The 25,125-nt window shown below is 40.2% G+C and overlaps 1 protein-coding gene across 5 annotated transcripts in view; it reads left to right on the top strand.

The window, feature by feature from the left end:
* Window positions 1-25,125, top strand: part of glra4a (glycine receptor, alpha 4a) — a 105,198-nt gene that overhangs the window by 1,322 nt on the left and 78,751 nt on the right. For 2 of the 5 annotated variants that reach the window (XM_057851124.1, XM_057851126.1), the window contains exon 2: window positions 16,512-16,535. The exons of the other annotated variants lie outside the window; for them this stretch is intronic. In XM_057851124.1, the coding sequence (XP_057707107.1) occupies window positions 16,512-16,535 (24 nt within the window). The remainder of the gene's footprint in view (window positions 1-16,511; window positions 16,536-25,125) is intronic. 5 annotated transcript variants of the gene reach the window in all.

A 25,125-nucleotide genomic window follows, 5' to 3' on the forward strand; every position in this document is an offset into this window, starting at 1 on the left:
GGGTTCTAATGTGGCGGATGTGTTTTGCGTGGTGTACCTGAAGTCACTGTGTGGCTGACTTAACAGAGTGAGAGAGAACATTTTACTTTCACTTTTCATGTTCAGCCGCGGTGGACAGCAGGCACGTTGTGTTGCACAAGTTCTGAAATAAATGATTAAAAACCTGACAAAGCTGGCGATTTTTTGGCGATTTTACCACAATAACAACTGTCACCTTAACTTATAAAGACTGGCGAATGTCGGTCAGAGGAGGACCATCGAAACCGTAGACATTCTATGGCCGTATTGTCGAGCCAGTTCACGGACACGTGCACACCGCTTATATTTTTCAATCATTTCCATGGTAAGCCTCACCTTTTTCCTTTTTTCAACACCTGCACTAACATTCTTGGAACCCTGCTGATTTCTCTCACAGGAAAATCCGCTGTGCGTCCGTCTTGCGGGAAAACAATGAAACTGCAGCGCTGTCATAAATCGTCGTATTTAGAGCATGTCCTCGGATGTGGAAACAAATGGCAAGTCAAATTTTACGTCGGATGTCGAAAAAATCGTGTGTCAAAGCGATCGTACTGAGGTACCACTGTAGTTGAGAACTTAATTGTATGGAACTGATTGGTGATAACCACATCTTGTGGTAATTTATTAAATTGGAGAGCACTACTTGGCAGCAGGCAGTCGATGCACTATTGAGATCCTGCTCAGATATGAATCAATTTGTCAGTCAAAGAAATTATGTTGCCACAGTTTGCACTACTTTTTTTTCACCCAACTCTGGACTCAACAAGCACTCACCCCCTTAGTGATTCCACAGCTCTGATAATAACAAAAGCCTTAAATGGGAAGTTCAGAATGTTTGACATCAAGCTTAATCTTTGAGTTAGCTAGGGTTTAATTAGTGGGTAGAGTTGATTTAAACAAATTCCGTGTAGTTTGTTAGTTATTTTTTAGTTTCAGGGCTCCGGAATGGCTCAGCCCTAAGTCATTTGGGCTGACTTAGCATGCCAATAAAAACACAACATATGCACACATGAAAATCATCAATGACTCATATAATCAATAGTGTTGGCTATGTTTTCAGGATAAAGTTGTTAAAACTTTCATTTGCATGTCAATAATTGCAGTACATGAACAGCAACATTTGTAATCCAGCAGCTCTGCAGAGGAGCAGAGCGGACTAGTATCACATCGGTTTTTTTTGTTTTTTTTTTTGATGTCTTAGCCAGCGACAAGTAACCAGTTTATATTTTCCCTCGTTCTTCATAGGGAATTTGTGAAAACTTTGCTTTGCCCATTTCTTCTGTCTTTTCCCACAGCATATAAATACACATTTTGCCATGTTCCCAGCTGTCCGTTAACTCAGCAGACTGATGCTGCATTCGAGGAAGGTGGGAAGTTAGATTTTCTGACCTCTGATCTGGAAAAATATCATTGGAACGCCTCCACTATTTGATCGCTTACGGTTTGCTGGAGGTCAAAATGTCTTATGATGGCCAAAATTAAAAAAATAACTTGTGCGATCAGCCATTTTTGCTGTTTACATTAGCTTGGAACGCTTTAAGGTCGCAACTGGTACCATCCAAGCAGGAAAAGTCCAACTTTCCACCTTCCTCGAATGCAGCATGAGCACGAGTGGCCGAAGCACTCCTTTCTATTGCGGTCGCATTACGCATATACGTAAAGCTATATGCATATACAGTGGGGAGAACAAGTATTTGATACACTGCCGATTTTGCTGGTTTTCCCACTTGCAAAGCATGTAGAGGTCTGTAATTTGTATCATAAGTTCTCTTCAACTGTGAGGGACGGAATCTAACACAAAAAAACAGAAAATCACGGTGTATGATTTTTAAATGATAAATTTGCATTTAATTGCATGAAATAAGTATTTGATACATCACAAAAATCGAGCTTCATATTTGGTACAGAAACCTTTGTTTGCTATTACAGATACCAAACGTTTCCTGTAGTCCTTGAAAAGGTTTGCACGCACTGCAGCAGGGATTTTGGCCCACTCCTCCATGCAGATCTTCTCCAGAGCCTTCAGGTTTCGGGGCTGCTGCCGGGCAACACGGACTTTCAGCTCCCTCCATAGATTTTCTATCGGGTTCAGATCTGGTGACTGGCTAGGCCACTCCAGGGCCTTAAAATGCTTCTTACGGAGCCACTCTTTAGTTGCCTTGGCTGTGTGCTTTTGGTCGTTCTCATGCTGGAAGACTCAGCCACGACCCATCTTCAGGGTGAAGGAAGGAGGTTGTCAGCCAAGATCTGGCGATACATAGCCCCATCCATCCTCCCCTCAATACGGTGCAGTCGTCCTGTACCCTTGGCAGAGAAGCAGCCCTAAAAAATGATGTTTCCTCCTCCATGTTTCACGGTTGGGATGGTGTTCTTGGGGTTGTACTCATCCTTCTTTTTCCTTCAAAAATGACGAGCCGAGTTTAGCCAAAAAGTTCAATTTTGGTCTCATCCGACCACATGACCGTCTCCCATTGCTCCTCTGGATCATCCAGATGGTCAGTGGCAAACTTCAGACGTGTCTGGACATGCACTGGCTTCAGCAGCGGGACCTTGCGTGCGCTGTAGGATTTTAATCCATGACGGCGTAATGTGTTTCCGATAGTTTTCTTCGAGACTGTGGTTCCAGCTCTCTTCAGGTCATTGACCAGGTCCTGCCATGTAGTTCTGGGCTGATCCCTCACCTTCCTCATGATCAGTGATGCCCCACGAGGTAAGATCTTGCATGGAGCCCCAGAACGAGGCAGACTGACCGTCAACTTGAACTTCTTCCATTTTCTAATAATCGCACCAACAGTTGTTACCTTCTCACCAAGCTGCTTGCTTATTTTCCTGTAGCCCATCCCAGCCTTGTGCAGGTCTATTATTTTATCCCCGATGTCCTTACACAGCTCTTTGGTCTTGGCCATTGTGGAGAGGTTGGAGTTTGTTTGTTTGAGCATGTGAAGAGGTGTCTTTTATACAGGTAACAACTTCAAACAGGTGCAGTTACTTCCGGTAATGAGTGGAGAACATGAGGGGTTCTTAAAAAATAACTAAGAGCCGAAATATTTACTAGTTGGTAATGTATCAAATACTTATTTCATGCAGTTAAATACAAATTTATCATTTAAAAATTATACAATGTGATTTTCTGGATTTTTGTATTAGATTCCGTCCCTCACAGTTGAAGAGAACTTATGATACAAATTACAGACCTCTACATGGCTTGCATGTGGGAAAACCAGCAAAATCGGCAGTGTATCAAATACTTGTTCTCCCCACTGTACATATACTTACGCAAAAGTCCAGCAGAATGAAATGAATTACGTCAGTTTGGTGTGACATTGTTTTGACCGCATGGTTGTTTTGGAACAATGATCTGCATTTTGAATTTATTTGACTTTGTTGGATCTGTTCGTAGATCTGTATCGTTTTTTTATTGGCATGCCAGGAAAGGACCATTGACTCGCGCTAGCTTAGCCACTCCGGAGCCCTGAAACTAACAAATAACTTACAAACTGCACGGAATTTGTTGAAATCAACTCCACCCACTAATTAAAGCCCTGCTAACCCAAAAATTAAGCTTAATGTAAAAAATTCTGACCTTCCGCTTTAAGGGCTTCCCCTTTATACACCTGTACTCGTGCAGACGGAAGCACCTGACCCATACGGGTCAAACTGTCAATACGTGCAGAATGCCCCGCGTGATTGATCCATTTGGTCACATGCTCTGATGACTTACCCACTTTCCTTGGCTTTGTTCCCCGATGCTGCTACCTTTAAAAAACAAGCATGTGCACAAGTATCTGCATCTTTATGCTTCAAGCTTTAACCACTACAAAGATTACCATATGTCAGCGAACTCCTGGCGTGAAATTTCTGTGGTGGTAAGTTTAGAGGTGTTGGAGTGTGTGTGGGTTGCGCTCAAGTTTAAAGGCAAATTGCGGACGGGTTAGCCACAGTAACGTTGGCGCAGTCACTCGCCATGTAAATATAAAGACTGGGCGCCAGACTAACGTTTTTCACTCGGAGCACAGTGGCCCCCAACTTAATTTTAGGAGCCCAAGCAGGAGATTCAGGGGCACACACTGTAAATCGATATGCAAAGTTTTCCTCTAATTTTCAAAAAACTACAAACTTATGAATCTATATTTTCTTCTCTATCAGTTTTTACATCAACCAGTATACTACTTAGAAATTAGGTTAACATGGTAATTTTGTTCTATTTCTGTCACTTGGCACTACAACCAATTAGTAACGGATTTATTGATCGACAAATCACCTGCAAGGACAATTTCCAACCCGGAAATTGACATTCACACGCCACACTTAGTCAATATGAAGGAGCGTATCATTTTAGCAGTGGGCGGCCAGCACATACTTATGATACCTCTCGGCATGATTTTCAGGACATAAAAAAGCAACAGTATGGGAAGTTGTTGGTGCTCAGAAAAGACGCACAAGGCAGAGGGCAGTGCGTGTAGATGTCGCTTGCTGCTGCAGTTGCATCGCGCTCCGTGTGTAGGTTTTCAGCTCAACGGGGGTGACTTTCGCATTTCGCGATCGCTCATCGATTCCCGTGTGTCTCGCCCGTTACCTGCTCCACACATCGCCCACTTCCACCTTCTTTTTATTCTGTTGGATTTTCCCTTGGCAAACGTAGCCCGTTACATGACCACCAACTAACGGATTTAAACGCGAAGGAGTTTGTCAGCAACAACAACAAGAAAACCCTGCAATGTAGAGCCGGGCGGTTCTCCGAAAATTTATCGTTACCGAGATGGTTTACGATGACCGACGTAGTTTTGACCATGTCGGTAAATTTGGTTTCGTAATGAAACGAAAAAAAATTATGTATTTTTAGCCCGCTTTGACTATGCGTTCAACCGAAAATTTACCATTACCGAGATGGTTCACGATGACCGACGTAGTTTTGACCAAGTCGGTAAATTCGGTTTCTTAATGAAATGAAAAAAAAAAAAGTATTTTCAGCCCGCTTTGACCATGTGTTGGTCGGCTCTGCTCATTCCCCTTTAAGAAAGGATCCAGTGGGCCTACGTGTGAAGTCATGTGGCTATCAGGAAATCAGACGAACAGAAGCCCGTTACGCCAAAACTAGCGGCTAACGCTACAAGTGAATGTGATGGAGTCGGATAACAGTGAAACGGCTACTGGTAGCCGGGCCACAGGCATTTCAATTATCATATTAGTCGACGCTCATAGTGTGGTTTTGGTGTCAAGAAAGAACTCGACGTCGGATGTCTGGAAAAGTCGCCATCACCACCTGTGACAGTGGCTCTAACCTAGTCGAAGCGGCTGAACTTAATGAGTGGATTGGGCACGGACTGCATCTAGCAATCAGTGTGCTTGTGTGATTTCTCTGTTAGCTGTTATGATGGTACAGCATTCAGCATAAAGTATAATCCAACAGTGTAGCCTATAATATGACCGTTTAATGGCCACAGCTATTTTTCTGTATGTGCTTGCTTTATTTGGTGTCATTACTGCCATCATAAAATCTTAAAGTGCCTGTGACACGAAAAAGCATGTTTATTTCATAATATACGTGGTATTTTATGCCCCTGAATGATATGGACCGCTTGGATGTGTGTGGAAGCGATCGCTATTTTTATTTTGTTTTTTTAATCCCGCGCCATGAAATGAGTGACTTCCGGCTTCGGTCTTGCATTGAGGAGGAGGGCGCTGTGACGTGTACGGTAGAAGACGTCCTCTTCACGCTACAGTGTACTGTTGTGTATGAGGACGAAGGATTCAGCTGATTTTGCGGATTAATACGTTTATTTTTCGCATCACGCCAGCTAAACGGCTGCAGAAAAATCATTCTGTATGAGGGAGAGGCGTATGCGCCTTTTTGGAGTTTCAAAAGGTTCCCATTCACCGTGGATATTGGCCAAGCCCTACTACTGTGGGACCATTGGACTTACAAGGAAGTGAGTAAACATCTTGTTTTGTATTATGTCAAATACGAATACAGCAATTACAAAGTAAACACTACAAACTTCCTTTAAATAAAGGACTACTTACGTTTGATCATTGATAGGCATGTAAAAAGCTCTCCTAATGCTCATTAGCAGCAGCACATTAGCTGCACAACAACTCCAGCCACCCTCCTCTGGGAACGAACTGTAAATTCCTCTCCGCCGGGCGGTTTGCCGATTCGCGAAGACAATCGACAACCGGGTCGTCATGTCAAATATTCCAGGCTAGTTACGTGTGATTTTCCGCTTCGAAGACTTTGAAACATCACTCGGTCCGGGTTAGCATGTCGGCTAGCTGTCACACCTTCTGGTTTGTTTACATTCTCCAAAGCCGGGGAAGGGAAATGACATATGTCCGATTTAGGTGTCATAAAATATCGTTCGGGAGGTGCGACAGTAAAGGTGAAGTCGACAGTTTTGACCATTATGGAGTAATTTTGCTGTGTCGTCCTGAATAAATGCATTTTTATTATTTCATATTCCATTCAGCACAAGACTGTTATTTGTCATGACCATGCCATTTATTTAGCAGTTGGGGAAAATACTCTGATAAAAAAAAAATATCCTGTAAAAATATTGAAGAGACAGAAACACTGACATTTTGCCGCTCTCTTCGTCGCGTTTTCCTCGTTGTGAATAGTTCCCCCTTGACGGGCTAACTGGTCCTTCTCAAGCCATTTATATAGCTATTGGGGAAAAATACTTGGATAAAAAGAATATCCTGTAAAAATATTGGAGTAGAGAGACTGAAACAATGACATTTTTGCGTCTCTCTTCGTCGCGTTTTCCTCGTTCTGAATAATTCCCCCTCAATGGGCTGAATAGTAAAACCGATGAGCCCAGTCTACCGCTGACGTCATCCACCTGTTGGGGACGCTAAAGCCCTATAATGGTAGGCGTGGCTAACCGGCAGATTAAAAAACTAATTTCTCGTCATCTGCGCTTTGCTAAATTGTTGTATATAGTCGAATCGTCTCAAAATATGATTCTAATTCACATAATAATGCCATTTAAGACTTTTTTTCTCGTGTCATATGCTCTTTAAATGTTTCATTGGCATAAGAGTTAGAGCAGTATAGCTTAATGTGTCCGTGTGTCTGGGGGGTTGGATGTGTGTGTGCGTGCGTGTATTTCAGAAAATGCTCTGACAAAAAAAAAAAAAAAAAATCATGAGTTGAGTAATCATGTCACAGAAGCGATTAACAATAAGTTGTCTGATACTCGGTCCTCTGTTTAAAGTGTACTGTTTAAGCCCCTCTAATGGCATTTTTGCACAGTGGCCATATTGATATTTATAATGTACACTGTTCAAGTCATACAAGCTGTGATAAATGTTTATACTTGAATGCTTATTGTTTACAAAATATTTTATATACTTAATGTTCAAACTGCATGTAGAATTGTGAAGTGTGTTTAATTGAAAGCTGGTAAATAAATCAACAAGAAATGGTTAATTTGTATTTTATGCATTGATTCAGATTTTCAAATTATATAACAGTCCACTTAGGAGAATTTATCGTCATTTATCGTTACCGAGGTAAATCTGCTGAATTAACCGTGATAAGTACTCAAGGCCATATTGCCCATCCCTACTGCAATGTTACTGGTCGCGCGTGTGCAGGAAGATGAATAAAATACTCATACTGGCTCTAATTTTAGTCGTAAAATTCAACCATTTGGTCGCAGTCTGGAGCCCTGTGATTAAATATTAATACTAACTCATCCCATCTTGGATTTCTGAGAGTGATATGGCACCGAAGTCTTGCGAGACCTCACGCAAGCGTAACTAAACAATGGCGCTGTCAAAATGATGAAACTCACCAAAGAATCTTGGTTTTGCAGATCTATTGCAATAATTTGCAAGAAATGTTTATTTTGTGGTATGAATTAAACAGATATGTGATATCACTTCCTGATACTCTATGCTGTTTATTACTGGTGTCAACAATAATCGATGCGGCGATGCATCCCGATGCGGGCCATGGACGATGCGATTCGATGCGGGCAACAAGCCGAATCGATTCAGCACATATTAAAATATATAAATCCGTTCAAAAATCTTCCGGTGATGCAATGGATTTGGTTTCCCCATTTGTATTATTATTCTCATGTTTACCTGTAGAAGGAGCTACTGTACAAGCAATGCAGGGGGGACGAGGAACCCAAATCTGCTTCCTCACGGGAGTAACGTCACAGACATGCGCAATTGCGCAGTGGCAATCGAGAAAGCAGAGGGATAAGACATAACAACAATGGCTGAAGCGGAGAAAGAGGGAGCGCGAAAGATTATTGATGCACCAAAGACATTGAAAGCAGGCATATGGAGACATTTTGGCTTCTATGAGGTTGGTGGGAAACTTGACCAAACTTATGCGGTGTGTAAAAAATGAAAGGCTGCTACTGTGTGAAAAAAAAAAAAAAAAAGAAAGCCCTGGTCTCATTCAAAGCACTAATTAATGCTGTGATGTTTTTTTTTTTTTTTTTTTTTTTTTTTTAATATATATTACTATTTTCATTTGACTACAACCAGGAATGACACAAGAGCTTATAAAAAGTTGTTTAATGTCTGACCGCTTGTGTTGCCTCATGATTAACGAAAAATATGCTTTGCTTTAGCATTTCAATGTATCCCAGGCTTTAATGCATCGTGATGCTTTGCCGAATCGAACCGAATCGAATCGTGGCCCTCTGAATCGAATTGAATCGAATCGAATCGCGGCCCTCCGAATCGTAATCGAATTGAATCGTGAGGGCTGTGCCGATGCACACCTCTACTGTTTATGTGGCTCCAATTGTCGAATGTCATACGATTGATTTGGTGTGACTTTTAGCAACGACTACTACTTGACGTCCTTTTGTCCCCGCCCCCGTCTCAAACAACATTAATAAGTCTTGAATTTAACTTTCCATGAGCTGGATGACCCGTGTCAATATTTTCATTTCCACCCATTTTTACTATATTACTGATAAATGCAATGCTTTATCAACTTAATTGTGGAGTAGAAGTTTGTCAGCGACAAAAAATCGAGAATAATGTTTGATTGTTTTTATTAAATCTGCAAAAGTCCTACTTGCACAGGTACAAGTAGAAGAAAGATTTACTTGCATTGTGTTGACTTTTAGGGATGAAATGCCCCCATTTAGGAGCAGTCTAGAGACCTCAAAGAAGTCTTTACCCAGGACTGGCCCAGAAGTGTGACCATGTGAGCAGTATCTCATTTGTATTAGGAGGACAACCACCTCAAAACAGGCTGGTGGAATGTTCGTGTACATGCAATACACCTGCCTCACCTTCTCATCCCCAGTCTCCTAACTTGTATTTGCATTGAAGCAGTTGCCCTATTTCATGCCCTGCCAAACTCCTCAGGTGAGAACGGCAAAGGAATTAAGAGTCACATAATCCCACTGAGGAACGGCGGGTGGGGGCCCGGAGGGTCGCGGAGGGAGAAGGAGGAGTTCGGCACACTTAGCCCCCGAGAGCAGTCAAGTCACAGCATTTCCTCTGAGAAATTAGATGCTCAAAGCATGTCGGGGTGAGGCACGGAAGACAGGCAGAATCTGATACAGTGGGATGAAGCAGAATGGAATTCGAGGTACAAATGCCAGCAAAGAAATGGAGAGTGTGATTCATTTGGCTAGAGGCACTGGGATGAGAGGTTCAGATAGGAAAGAGATGAGTGGGGGTGCTGTTAGTCATGTAGAGTGTCATAGATTAGCGAAATAAAAAAGATTATCATATAGCCTGATTGATAAGCTGTGGACTGGATGGTCACTGACAAGAGGAAATGAGAGCATGGAATGAAGAGTTCTGAGATGAAGTTACTATCACTAACTGAAGCCGTGAATGTGAGTGTGCATATGTGTGAGAGAGAGAGGGAGAAAGAGAGAAGAGAGTATTTAAAAAAAAAAAAAAAAAAAGGCTTTCAACATCACAGTGCTATTATCCACTATGGCACAAATAGTATAATGCTGTAAACCAGGGGTCCCCAACCACCGCATTTTCTTCTGAGCCACACAAAAATAGGAGATAATTCATCTACGACCGCATTCTAGCCTGTGCCTCTTGACACACCAATCTACCTGTCTACTAGGGATGGGAATTTCAACTAATTTCCCTGCCGACTAGTCTCAGGTGTTATTTGCGACTAGTCAACTAGTCTGTAAGCAAGAACATTCGCGATCTAATACACATATAAATAAAAAGTTGAAAATGCAAATGTTTTATGTATTTACGAGCTAATATAGACCAAATACAGTGGTACCTCAACATACGATCACTTCGACACACGAACTTTTCGACATCTGACGTAAATTTTGACTCGCCATTTGTTTGTACATCCGACGACATGCTTAAAATACGACGATTAAAATACAACTTTCTTTGTTTTTCCGCAAGATGGACACACAGCGGATTTTCTTGTGAGAGAAATCAACATGGGTTCCAAAAAGGTTAGTGCAGGTGGTGAAAAAAAAAGAAAAAGGTGACACTTACCATTGAAATGAAGACGGAAATGATATAAAAATGTGAGCGTGGTGTGCGCATCCGTGAACTGGCTCGACAATACTCATCCTTCAACCTCCGTTTGCCAGTTTTTATAAGTTAAGGTGACAATTATTATTGTGACACCATCGCCAAAGAGATCAACAGCTTCGTCAAGTTTTTAATCATTTAATTTAGAGCTTGTGCAACTCAAAACACTGCCCCCGGCAGTTAGCACCAGCAACAACAGAAAGTTAAAAGAGTAAGTAAAATCTCAGTTCCACCTTTGTTATTCTGTGATGTCAGCCACGTGGTGCGTACGGCACGCAAAACACGATTCATAACATTATTACAGGAATTATTAATATAATTATTATATTATTATTTGGATTTTTATTTATAATTTATTTGTTTTGCCATGTGTAATTGACATTTGTAATAGTACCAGCAGTATTTATTTGGGATTTAGTGTCGGTTTTTGGGCTGTGGAACGAATTAATGGAATTATAATGTATTCTTAAGGGAAAATCCTGCTAGACATACGACCATTTTGACTTACAAACAAGGTCCTGGAACAAATTAACTTCATATGTAGAAGTACCACTCTATTCAGGACACGTTCTTTATTCATATTCTATTGATGTAACAAAAACTGACTAAAGGTAAACAATTGAAAGAGAAATACATTGCTAATACATGATCCAAAACTCCCCCGAACTTTGTGTCACTGCTCCCTTCTACGTGTGAGTGTGTGTGGGAGGGGGGGCTCGGAACTATCTGTGGATGGAGGGCGAGAGATCGGGTGACCGATAATTTACATGCTGTTTTCATGCATGCCGCGTCCCGGTGAAGTCCCGGACATTATACTAGGACGGGCTCCGGTTCATGTCTCTGTCATATTTGTGTCAGTCAACCCTGGAAATTGCTTTCAGACATAAGGGCTACCGGAGTTCAGCCAATGTCTGAAAGGTGCTTATTATGCTGCGTCTAATCGACTAGTAAAATACAAAACGTTTAATTATGTGCAGAAGGTTCAACAATTAAACGACTAGTCGTGCACATCCCTACCGTCTACGCAATAGAAATAATAATAAAATGATAGGATTTCCTCATTGAAATCCATTCAAGCTAGCATCTAGCATCTATTTTATATATCTATGTACACTTGTCCTCGATAATGACGTATCCCGGAAATAATAAGCCCACACGCTAGCGAAGATGACTGAAAAACAGATGACAGCTTTTTTACGGGGAAAAACCACCTGACGAGCCAGAAGAGGAGCCTTCAACCTCGAAGAAAACAAAAACTTCTTTCAACAGACAATTACAGAATCTAACGTAAAATATGTGTTTGTCGCAACAATTGACTGTCAGTCGCCAAGTCCACGCATAATATGTGGCCAAAGGCTGGCAAACAAGACAATGAAACCTTCAAAGCTGCTTTGGCACATGGGCACTAAGCACCCTGAAATAATAGATAAGCCATTGGAATTTTTTTAAAGAAAAAAGCATGAGCGTGAAGCACAGAAACAATGACTGAGGGCCTCCACATCATCAAAAGCGAATGCACTGAGAGCATCATGCCCCGTGGCGAACCCTATTGTTAAAACCAAGAAAAGGATATTTGCAGTCAGGATTTAGGTTGAAGCCGCTGTTAGAAAAGGTTGATTCAGCATATGGGGAGTTACATTTTCCCTGCATGTAATGTTCGTTTTTAGCCCGTTTTGTTATTTTATTTACTGTATTTTTCTGCCACACGTTGCCGGTCCGTGAAAAAAAAGCCCACATCACACCGGTACATTGTGCAAAAAAGGTTGGAGACCACTGCTTTAAGCTATGGCAATTTGAACAAAAACATGATGCACATACAGCCGGACGGTATGAATAATATTACAGCAATTACTGAATCCCTTTCATTATTGGTGAAAGTCTTCTTTGTTTGTGTTGGCATGACTTTACTGTACTGCCCTTGGTGGCTAAATTGAGCTCACCAGAAGGAGGCAGATGTATTAACTATAATGCACACTGCTTAAAGTGCCTGCGACAGCATAGAAAAAATCTTAAATAGCAATATTATGTGAATTAGAATCATATTTTGAGACGATTTGACTATATACAACAATTTGGCAAAGCGCAGAGGACGAAAAAGTAGTCTTTTAATCTGCCGTTAATGCCCACCTGTCATTAAAACGCTCTAGCGTCCCTAGCTGGAGGATGACGTCGGCAGGGTCATCTGATTTAGAATCCAGCCCATTGAGGGGGAATTATTCAGAACGAGGAACATGCAAAAAGTAATTGTTTTAAACTTTTAATCTTTCTACTCTAATATTTTTACAGGATATTCTTTTTACCTAAGTATTTTTTCCCCATTTGCTAAATAAATTGTATGGTCACAAAAAATTACAGTCTTGTGCTAAATGGAATATGAAATATTCAAAATACATATATTCAGTACGACATGGCTAAATTACTCCATAATGGTCATCAACTTCTCGCATCTCCCGAACGATATTTTATGCCACCGGAGTTAGTACGGCTTTTGTGATTTCCCTGCCCTGGCTTGGGAGAGCGTAAACAAACCAGGAGGCGTGACAGCTAGCTGACATGCTAACCCGCTCAAGCCGCGTTTCAAAGTCTTATTCTCACCTTTCAAAGTGAAAACTCACACAAAACTACCCCGGATCATGTCACACGGCGGCAGGGTTGTCGATTGTCGTCACTGATTGGCAATCCCCCCAGTGGCGAGCAAGTTACAGCTCATCGTTCCCCTGCTGAAAGCAGGAGAGCTCGTTTGCCAGGGAAGCAGCTGGAGAATGACCGCCGGACAAACCGCCCGAAGTCGGAGGAGCATGTAGCTGCCTGAGCCCAACCGCAGGATAGTGGTCTATTGCCTTGCACACGAAAAAGGCAGAGGGGGCTGGAAGTCTGGATGATATGGAGAACCGCACAAGCATAAGACGAGTATAGCGCTCTCCCGGCGGGACCGTGAAGAGGACCGAGGGGTGTGCGAGAAGCCGCCGGTCGTCGCCCAGGTGGCATTCTCGATGGACAAGGAGCATTGTAAGCCACAAAATGCAAGCCACCTCCATATTAAAACGTGTGCCATGATCCCAGTAATTGACATACTACAAAACACGATATTTACTCACTTCCTAATAGGTCCATTGGTCCCACAGTTGTCGGACTTGTTTTGGCCAATCTCGGGGTGGGGGTTTTTGAAACCCAAAAAGGCTCCCACGCCTCTAACTAGTGCAGCAACAAAACACTGCAGCACATTTGGCTGGCGTGATGCGCAAAAATAAACGATATAATCCGCAAAATCAGCTGAATCGGCAGTCCATCTGCATGCTATCAGGCAATGCTGTATCGTGAGATGCTGACCCGGGTGACGTCACATTCACATTCCTCCTCAAAACAGGACGTTATTCATTTTCATGGCTTGGGATTCAAAAAATGGAATATATGAATCAATCGCTTCCACACACATCCGAGCGGTCCACTTCATTCAGGAGCATAAAATACCACGTGAAATATGAAATAAACATGCTTTTTGCTGGCATTCTGTTATCACTACATATCTTTTCAAGATGAATGTTAGCTACTATATATACTATTGTATTTTGTTTGTTTGTTTGTTTGTTTGTTTTTTGGAGAAAGTATTTGAAACTGATTCATTCCATATTAAAGAGGAAACTTTAAGACATTGAGTTACATTTTTTTTCACTGTGACCACACTTTTATCTCAAGCTATGACCATATTAATAACAGCATTGGAGCAACACAGGTCTGGTATATGCTCTCCTATATACGCTTAACACCCTGTGGTCATGTGATGTAGTGCATCACACATGACAAAGTGAGAGTGGTGAAGTGAACGGCATTGACGTAAAGGTCAAAGGAGACAAGCGAGGCTATTTTGTGCCTGCAGTCAATGATGTGGAGAAATATCAGGAAATAAGTCCTATTATCCTGCCATTTTGCTTCATATTGATTTATTTGACTGGTCTTACTTTCCAGCACAGCAAACAGGTTAATAAAACGTCAAAGCATACTGCAAAGTCTATTTAATTGTTTCTTTGACGGTTTAAAAAGAGTTGAATTGAATTGTCCTATCGTCTTGTCATTGGGCTCAGAGGAAATAATCCAGCCTGTAGACATTTCATCATTTAAACGTATGCATGACTGCCTCCACTTTATTGCTTTATGTTACATTATGTCGGATCCACGCAGACGCACACTCCAATTAAGATGACATATGCCAATGTGGTGGTCCTTGTGTTATTCCAGGGGGAAAGGGAAATGTAAGATGAAAAAAAAAAGTTGAGTCACTGGCACATTGAATAAAGTCAATTCATTCCAAAAACCTGCATATCAGGTTAAAGCAAGACTCTAAATTGTCTATAGACGTGAATGTGAGTAATTGTCTTTTGTGGTCTTCGACTATCTCGCAACAAGTCCAGAGGCAGACCATTTTCATGCTAAAGTTAGCTAGAAGAGGCTTCAAGTACCATGGAAAAAATGGTTAAAATAACTTCATATTGCTGAAATCAATAGCACAATAACATGGAATACAGCTGCTTTAACATGTCACAGGAGTCGAGTTCTGTTCATATTATGTGGCGAAAAGGCTGTGCTACACCTTGTGAAAGTGGCAAATTGGAAATGATGGGAGAAGGTTATTGAAACAGGCAGTGCTCCCAGTAGCCCTATGTGGTGGCGTTGCAGTGGCGATGGTGGCTATGCAGTTCTTGAAAATCTGAAGGTCCTATGCTCATTTTGTTTCTTTGCAAGGTGTAGCAGGGGATGTAGGCTACACAGGACTATGAGGATTTGGTAGCTAGCAGGTCAGCCTAGCTACCATTTACTTCACCAAGTGCACACAAGCGAGTGCACCCACTTGAATGCTGTGCTCTATTTTTGGAAGTTAAGGTATATATGATACCGGCACAGACTCATTCAAGGCTCTTTTTTGTATAATATAATAATAAAACAATAAAACGAGCTGAAGCATATTAAAAAAAACTGATGGATGGAACTCAGAACTTCTCCAATAGATAGTGTTCAGTCAAACACCTCTGATCATTGAATCATAATCCACTTTTCAGATCTGTTTGCCCAAGATCTCTTGCACTTATCATGTTAGATGATATTCCTTTTTTTCTATTGAAAAGAAACATTTAAAATTTAAACCAGCCTTATTTAACATTAAACAATCTCCAATGTGAGGGTTTTCTAGATCTATTCCAAGAACGTTGGTTTGCATAGGGACGGTAGGGACATAACACTACCAACTTTTCAGGATCCTCAAATTGCCCCCACCAACTTTTAAGCAACCTTATTTGCATTATATAACGAGTTGAGTTATATAGGTCATTTAGATTGTCTTCCCTTATATTGTAAGGATAAAATTGACCCTACATACCTATCGCCTGAACCAACACACGTGAAAGTTAGTACAAGTCAATACAGATTTATTTTGCATTGATCTTTTAGCCCATCAATTAATTAGGGTCATACTTGTGAGAAATGTAAATCTGACCCCCGTTCACTGAATCTGTTTGGTATTAATGTCCGACCCCAGCAAAAAGTGATGCAGGTTATCCTGCTATATCATCCCCACCAATGTTAAGACCAAACCTACGCCCTTGATCTATTACCAACCTGTGCGTGAGTGTTGGACAGGTGGGCTACAGGAAATTATCTGCCAAGAAGTCATACATTGTAATGTTCTGAGAGAAAAGTCATGATATCACGAGAATTAAGTCATGCATTGTAATATTACAAGATTGAAATTGTGATTGTTACTAGAGAAAAATCATAATATTTCGGGATTAAAGTTGTTTTGCTGCTTATTTTTATGTGACGTGAACCGGAAATTGTTCAGGATTCATGGACTAAACAGACTGAGATCTGTTGAGCTTCATGTTTGTCTTTTATTCCTGCTAAATTTCAGCTCTGTGTTCATCCAATCCACGTTTCACACTTCTTCTTCTTCTTCTTTTCCTTTCGGCTTTTCCTTTCACGGATCACCATAGAAAATCAGTTTTCCCCATCCAAGAGTGAGTAAAAATAATTACAATATTGGCCCGAATATAAGACGGTGTTTTTTGCATTGAAATAAGACGGAAAAAGTGGGAGTCGTCTTATATTCGGGGTCTAGACATTATACCCATTCACGACACTAGATGGCGCCAGATATCAATTAAGCGAATGCTGAACTTGAGGAGCAATGTTCTGTCATGACAGATCTCAGCTACTTTCAAGTTTAACCAGTTTGCATTATTTTATTGCAACGTTTTTTCTTATTCAGATTTGTTTCAAGACTATAGTTACAGTTAGACCTCACTTTAATGGTTAATGCAGTTATTGCAATTTTGTTGTTTTATCACAATAGATTGGTTTATTTACATTTCAAAAACCAGAAGCCATTCATTTACGAATGTGATTGCACTTTAGTTTACACATTTAAATCTTCAGATATTAAGATTTGAATGAGGCAAAATAACATGTTTTTCTCTCAAATATATTGTTATAATCATTTGTTTCAGATGTATGTGCGGTAATTACTTTCTGTATAAAAATTAATTTGGTGTTCAAAAAGTGTTTTTTCAAACTTGAGTCTTAAAAAAGAGGGGGTCGTCTTATAAGCAGGGCCGTCTTATATTCGGGCCAATATGGTAGATAGTGAAATACTTTTTTGTGTTTATTTCATTCCTGTTGGTAAAACTTTGATGAAAATGACTTTATATTGTTAATATAGCCCACAGAGTTTCAAATTTTAAAATTTTCAGATGGTGGTATGCCTTGAGATTTTTTTCAATGCAAAACTTTGGCTCAGCTCAAAAAGGGTTGGTTAACACTGCTCTGTATTAATATAGCCAACACTTCATCGATTTTCTTATCGTCATTGGTGTCAAGAGTTAGCTGGAAATTTAACCTGTTGAAACTGTGCACGATAGACCTTAGCGGCTGTGAGGTAGTTGGTGAGAGAGAAAATTAAATTCCCACTTTTCCTCCTTCCTGCTACCACAGTGAGGAGCCACTATTCATGGGATGTGTGAAAGGAGGACAGATGGGATGGGAACCCATGTTAATGACTTAAAATAAAACTTAACAAATTAAAAGCAAAGCTCGTGAGAGCTGAAGAAACAGTTGACTCATGACAATGCCAACACAAGGAAACGTGAAAGGGTGTGAGGCAGACAATATATCAGGAGATGATTTAGTTAAATTTTCATTTTTTTACGCTAAATGAACTAACATTAAGAAAGCATCACAAGTTCTTGAATAGTAGGGAATATCCTTTTTCTTTCTTTTCCCTGCAGTAGCACCTGTGGCAAAGGGAGCGATAGTAGCCTGTTTGAAGTAAAGCACATAAGTGGTACCATGAAAATGAAAGTCAGGGCTCAAAGTTAAGCGCTTCCTGATTGCCTGGGGCATGGAAAAAATACTCAGGGACAAGCGGCCTTAAAATAATAAATGCCCAATTGGGCAATTGAATGAAAAAAACATATATATTTCGAGCTGGCCCCACAAATTGGCGGTGACTCACCCAGGAAAATTATTATTATTCAAAGCTGAAGTTTGCTATTGGCAAAAAAAAACATGTTAAACATTTTTAAATTTAGAAAATGTAAATTGGAGGTCTCAAATGCTTACTCTGCTCATTTAGGATCCTACCAGAAATATTTGTTGAATTCCGCAATTTTTTTCTAAATCCACTGTGACTGTTGGACTCTCAGCCGGAGCAGGTATTGACCAGATTTTGTAAACAAAGGACTAGGGATGCAACAATCCTTTTTATTTTTTTCTTATTGTTAACCGATCCTGATACCTAAATCAGGATACCTTTTGGTTTAGTTCTCTGTCTAGATTTGACAAAGTACGTCTTATAGTTTTACATTACGATTATGCGTGCTGTGCACTTCGGCAGAACACCACCAACTCTAACTTTCCATCCTAATACAAAAGTTGCATTGGATTTATAATAGGCAAAATGGACATTGCTCACAAATATAAACCCGAAATCAAATATTAGCATTACATATCTTTAGATAAACATTGAGCGTGAACACAAAAGGCGGCCGTGGCGCAGTTGGCAGCTTCAGTTGTCATGGGACCGAAGGGTCAGTGGTTTGATTCCTGGCTACAACTGCCCACTGTCGAAATGCACTTGGGCAAGGCACTGAACCCTAACTTGCCCTTAAAGAGTTGATATTGCAGTAGCACCATTGGTGTGTGTGAATGTGTTGGGTCTAAAACTCGTTCTTTAACTTAGTTATTTACCCAAGGCAAGCTGACAAAAGGCAGGGCATAAAGTGAGACAGAGTCAGAGAGTTGACGTTTTTCAACCTGCAGGTTGGGAGAGCCAGGAGACAGAGCTCCGCGACCAACGTCTCATCGAAGTCTCTCTCCGAGCTCCCCCGCGCTGCTTACTTTTATTGATCGTTGGCAGAAGTGGGTAGTAACGTGTTACATTTATTCTGTTACATTTACCTGAGTAACTTTTTGAGATGAATTTACTTCTAAGAGTAGTTTTACTAGACTAGAAACACTACTCTTACGCCACTACTTTGGGCTACTACACTAGTCGTTACATTTTTCCTCTGGTTTTTGGTCCTGGTTTTTGCCAGAGATGCCAACAGTGTGTCAACCAGTTTCACCAATTAAACGTTTCAACAATAATCACATACCTCCATTTTACCAGTTTGACTCATGTGTACGCCATACATTAAAAATCTGTACGTTTTTCGTGCATTACATTTTTTTTCTCCGTTCGAATTTTGTCACCGTTTCGGCAACGAGACAGTGCACCAAAAAGGTGTGCGTTACTATGCGTTACTACGTTTGTTGAATGACGCGAAAAATGTCAGAGACACGGAGAGAGAAGAGCAGGAGTGGGAAGGAGGGTAAGAGTGTTGTAACGCTGCTGCAAACACGATGCTAAGCTAGGTGGCTCCAATATTTCCTGACTGTAGCTGACAGCCTACAATCTACGCCCAACTGATGCTACGCTAGATGCCACATGCATATAGAACTAGATGTGAAATGACAGACTCGGCTGCGTTAGTAAGCAGCCTTCATCTTAAAGCAGTAGACTTGTCAGAAAGGCTCTGTTGTAGTGAACCTTCCTAGCAAACCTAAGTAACTTTTTATCAAAAATATTCCTAAATCGGCAAAATCTTGACTTGAATCTATCTTTAAATGATGAAACAGTTTTAAAACTTTCACATGTAGACAGAAGGGAACTAATGCAAAAACGGGAGCAATTTTAACAACTTTAATATTTGATTCACATTAAATGACTTCCAAACATAGCAAAGGTTACTATGTTTTTTAAATTTATTTATTTGTTTATTTATTGGGGGGGGGGGGGGTGGAAAAAAAAAACATGAAAGGTAACACCAGTTACTTTCCCAAGTAACTAATTACTCTTACAATACAGTTACTAACTCAGTTACTTTTTGGGAGAAGTAATTTGTAACTGTAAATAATTACTTTTTTAAAGTAAGATTAACAACAGTGGTAATAAAAATGAAGTTTGATAAGTATTTATTGTCATCATCATCAGTATCATTGACAGTTACAAGATGTGATATGATTAACCCAAAGAGGGGAAAAAAAACGAAGAAAAAAGACAAGGGCTGAAGCAAATGCTTATCAAGTCCCGTCCCCTTCAACCAAAGACGCACAATCAATACATGGCAGAGTAGGCATTGTACATTGTGTTACATGAGCACATGAATTTTCTTCCCAAAAGTCATTGATTGGCCATAACACTTGGGTAATGTTGACGATCAATTGTGAGTTCATCGATTAGGGTGATTGTCAGATTTGTGTAAGGAGGAATAGCCGAGGGAGTCATGGAGGCCCACCTCCGCTGCTATCCGCTCAGGTGGGTCAGTCGTCGTCCGCCCTGGCCTGGTTGCCACGAACGATCCTCTCTTGGTTCCGGATTTGCGTACTAACTTTCGTCACCATTTGAGCGGCGGCAACACTTGACGCTGCTTGGTCCATCTTCACCTGTGACAAATCATCACAGGCCTTTTTGAGGCTGACGCACGCCGCATTGACAGCGTCGCCGATGTTGCGAGCAAGCTCTATTGCTTCTCTGTGTTGCATCGCTCTCACCGAGAAACGCTGCATCCAAAGGGCACCAATAAGCAGCAGGAGGGCGAGAACCAGCAGTGAGATGAAAATGAAAAGATCTTCCACATCCTCGATCTGAAGAGCCGTCAAACATATGGGCCTCCACTTCCCGCAGCCATCCTCCGTATATCCAGACGTGAAGGTGTTGGTCGGACATGGGAGTTGGTTAAATGTAGGTCGCATTGTTTTGGTCTGCATTTACGACGGGCCTTATTTTTAGGGCATGCAATGTTGTGAGTACCGTAATTTCCCGAATATAACTTTTTTTCCCCAAAATCAACTTGTAAAATCATGGTGCGCATTATAAACGGGTACATGGATGGAGACAGAAATATATATATATATTATAAATAAATATATATATATATATATATATATATATATATATATATATATCTACGTATAAAACGCTATTTTTTTTATTGACACGGCCACGTTGTGTTGAAGAAACGTATGCGGCCATCCGTTGCCAACCATTACGGTACCTGACGTCACCATTTTGTTTCGGTAATACTTCACTCTGATCGGCCAAATGATTTCGTCTGTGTTAAATTCTGCTTTTTTCACTCTTCATAAAGCACAGAATTTAGTTTCTTGAACTCATTTGAGTCAACGTTTATTGGAGCTCCGCAACTCGGACCATAACAAACGTAAGAACACAGACTTCCTGTGTGTGTCCGTCAACTAACCCAAATAACAATAGTTCCTATTGTTACTGTCGTGTCTGTTTTATCTTGTCTTGAAAAAAAACTAGAATACTTCGAGTGCCGTATTCAACGTTTTTTTTTTGCTTTCAATGAACTTAAATGCCGACAGTCAGGCTATAATGCGGCACTCTTTTGTCTAGCCTCAGCGGCCCTCTGGCTCATAGACAATCACAACATAGATATGACAATACAGCAGCATGGATCCACCAGTGCCACAGCATAGAACAACATAACATAGAAAACCAATATGTCACAGTGTCGACAGCGATGAGCTCTCTCGGATTTCCGACTTACGTTCATACTTTCATTTTACCGTATCAATCCATGGAAGAAACATTTATTCATCATGATGAAACGAGCAAGTTATACAGCAGCCTTTAAAAGAAAAGTCACATCTGTTTTGTTTTCTCCTAGATTCTGGTAAATTGGAGAAGTTGTCAAATCATATTATTACCCTAAATATTGGCAATTTATGGTAATGTTTTGAACTACCAATATGCTATGCTTGTGCTGTGTTTCACCAGTCAGTAAAATGACATTTCTGTATCTGTACACGAGCTCTGTTTTCTTGTATTCTTCTATTTATTGGTGCTAAAATTAGGGTGCGTGTTTTAAACAGGTACAATAATTTTCCATAGATTTTACAAGTAAATTTGGGGTGCGCCTTATATTCAGTAAATTACGGTACTTTATCTTTGTGCCTGACATTGCTATCATTTATTTGTTGTGGGAACACTATGTTTTGTCTGTGTGTGTGGCAGTAGTGTTATAGTATTGAGGTTAATCGTGGTAGCGACTCAGAGTCCTGTCCTTGTATATTCTTTTATAGGCAGTCAGTTACCCTATGCTGGTCAGTGCTGGGTCAATGGCATTCCAGAGGCGAGCGCCAATGTTAGTAACCGAAAATAATTTTAAGGTAGTTCTAACTTAGCGATAAGTAAACAATCTGCTCCCTCTCAAGTCATAATTGGATTCCCTCACTTGGAATCGAATTTGTAAGTTAGAAGGGAGACAATTTGAGTGGGCCTTGTGCATCATCTGAACAGTTTTGGTGTGATCTGAATGGCGCATTCTGGATGACCCGAATCGCTTTCTTTTGAAGGATCAGTAGAGGATGTAACTTATGTGTGTGTCCCCATATTTCTGAACAATAGCTGAGATGTGGCAAAATCAGTGCACTGTAGAGAAAAGAGAGAAGTCTGCAGAATGAAAAGTGACGAAAGCGGAAATTTTAAACTGCCAATTTGTTGCTGAACACAATTTGCCTGCAACTATTGATGATCACTTTTCAGATTTAGCAAAAGAAATGTTCCCTGACTCAAAGATTGCATCGCTAAGTTAATTTTATCTATAGACATTTTTAATTTATAATTGGAAAACTAACAAACTACCTTCAAGTCAAACTGAATTTCGAGCTGAAGTGCACGGAAGTGCAGCCAACAAAAGACATGATAGAAATTGCCAAAAGTGCTACATACAATTATAACAAAAGTCACTGTTAAATTTTAGAAATCATAATGTAGCTGAAGATATTGATTGTTCTTTGATTTCACCTGGTTATATGTGACAATATTACCAATAAATTTATATTATTTTTAAAATTGAGTTTTATTTTTGTTTCATATTGCACGCCATATAAAATGTAAGATTAGTCACCAATTTGTAAAGGCATACATCACTATTTGTAAGATTGCCAGCGGCCTCGGGTTGACAGGTAAAGAAAGAGTATGTAAATGTGTCCTAATGTAAAGCACTTTGGGCATGGTAAACATGTACAATAGATAAATGCGCTATATAAGTACTCTCCATTTACCATTTTGCATTTGTGCGCCTTGAATGATAAGGCCTGAGCTTTGGCTTACGGGTCTAAAATTTTTACAGGTTAGCCCAATCCGTGAATTTTACTTACTGTATATTGGAAACCAATACTCGATCGGATCGGCACCATCACTACAATAAACTAATGTGATGCATTTTACAAAAAAGACAGCATGGAGTAAAAATATAGACTGCTGCTGTTGGCAGAATAAGACCTAAGATATTCAAATAAGTCTTTTCCCTTTTAATGAAGGCCAAATTGATTTTGAAAGGCAAATTTTCCATCCTTGGGAAAGAGATGGCCTTCTTTCCCCCCGCACGCGCCCACATGCACTACACCATGAGCTTCTGACATGCCTCTGCCAGCGGCTGGAATGAAAAGCCAAGCCCATGAATAATAAAAGCATGGTGAAGTGTATCACATGTGCGTCAGCTTAGGAGTAAACATTTCACCTGCAATAGCTTGCTTATGCTAAAAGTGTATTAGTGTGGAACTGTGACACATTGAAGCCCAGAAACTAGACTCATTCCTTTGATATAGATTATCAATATGCAAACTTTAACAAGACCTCAAGCAGTGACGTTTCCTTAAATCATCGTCTTTCCTTCTAAAATAGATGAAAGCTTCTTATTTGCTTTGATAGCCTTTTTTTTTTTTATGACACTTCATTTTGTCTCCTGGCGCACAAGGTGACTTTGTGTTGACATGTGTTGATACAATAAAGTGGCTAGGCTTTACAGCACAAATACAATGCGAGTCCCAGTGAAAATGACAAAATATGGTAATGCAATGCAATTTGCAAACCTCGTTTCGAAATTTCTACTTATCGGCGAGAACTGCACTTTGGCTATGAGGGTTTTGTGCTGTCGTGCTTTTTGTACTCACTGTGATTAGGACAATGAAGAGGGGATGCATGATGGAGCCCTCCATCATGTTATTATGTCTGACCAAGCAGTTCGGAACAATTAAATTTCACTTACAGTGAGAGGAACATCTGGCCTCTGGAACACTGAATTGGTAATGTGTGGTGGGGAAGCTCTGTGTGGTGAGAGACCAGGACAGACCCAAAACCCCAAACTAGACCCCCAAAACAATTAGATTAAGCTGAATCTGTGACCTACGACACATTTCCCCCAAAATTAATTATATAAATCGCCCATTTTCAGGATGTATGCGGGTCATCAAAAAGCAATAAAAGTCATTAAATGGATTTTGTCCAAATTCAGGCTTTAAGAAGCATTAAGATAAATATTTGAGGCACTAAAAATTACTTAAACATGACAGTTAATAAAACTTTGTTTACATTACAGGTAGCCCCTGGGTTACCAACGAGTTCTGTTCCTACGCTGGCGATGTAACCCAATTTAACCCTTTAAGTACCTTTTCACACCCTCCAAATAAAGAAAAAAACTATCCAAAAACATATATTTTATGTCCTATTAGTAAAATAAAGTAAAAAAGATATTACTTCCTTCTGATAAAACCAATCACACCATGGTTTTTCTTCAAATGGCATTTATTAATTTGTCACCGTCAAACAATGAACACATAATTGGAAAATAAAATACAATCATGCTTTTCCCGTCTTCCTTTGTCTGTCATCGGTCTTTTCGGGCAAATCATTCCATATTTTGTGAATGTCAATGATTCTCTTTCTTTGGCCAAACTATCCCACATTTTGTAACTGTCAATGATACCGATGATGATGACAATAAATATATTTCATTCATTCATTCATTCAATAATGCAATAAAGTAAACAAATGGAGAAATTGGCTTACAAGAATGTCTCACATCAGTGCCTCAGTGGCTGCACAAAAATACGGAGCAAGGGCATAGGTTTGCATAGGGATGGTGTGGACTTATACCTACCAAATTTTTAGGATGCTTAAGTTGTCAACGCCAACTTTTAAGCAACCCTATTTGCATTATATTGTGACCTGTTTTATATGTACTGTAATTTAAATTGTCTTCC

This window comes from Corythoichthys intestinalis, chromosome 11 (genome assembly GCF_030265065.1).
Source record: "Corythoichthys intestinalis isolate RoL2023-P3 chromosome 11, ASM3026506v1, whole genome shotgun sequence".
Taxonomy (NCBI): domain Eukaryota; kingdom Metazoa; phylum Chordata; class Actinopteri; order Syngnathiformes; family Syngnathidae; genus Corythoichthys; species Corythoichthys intestinalis.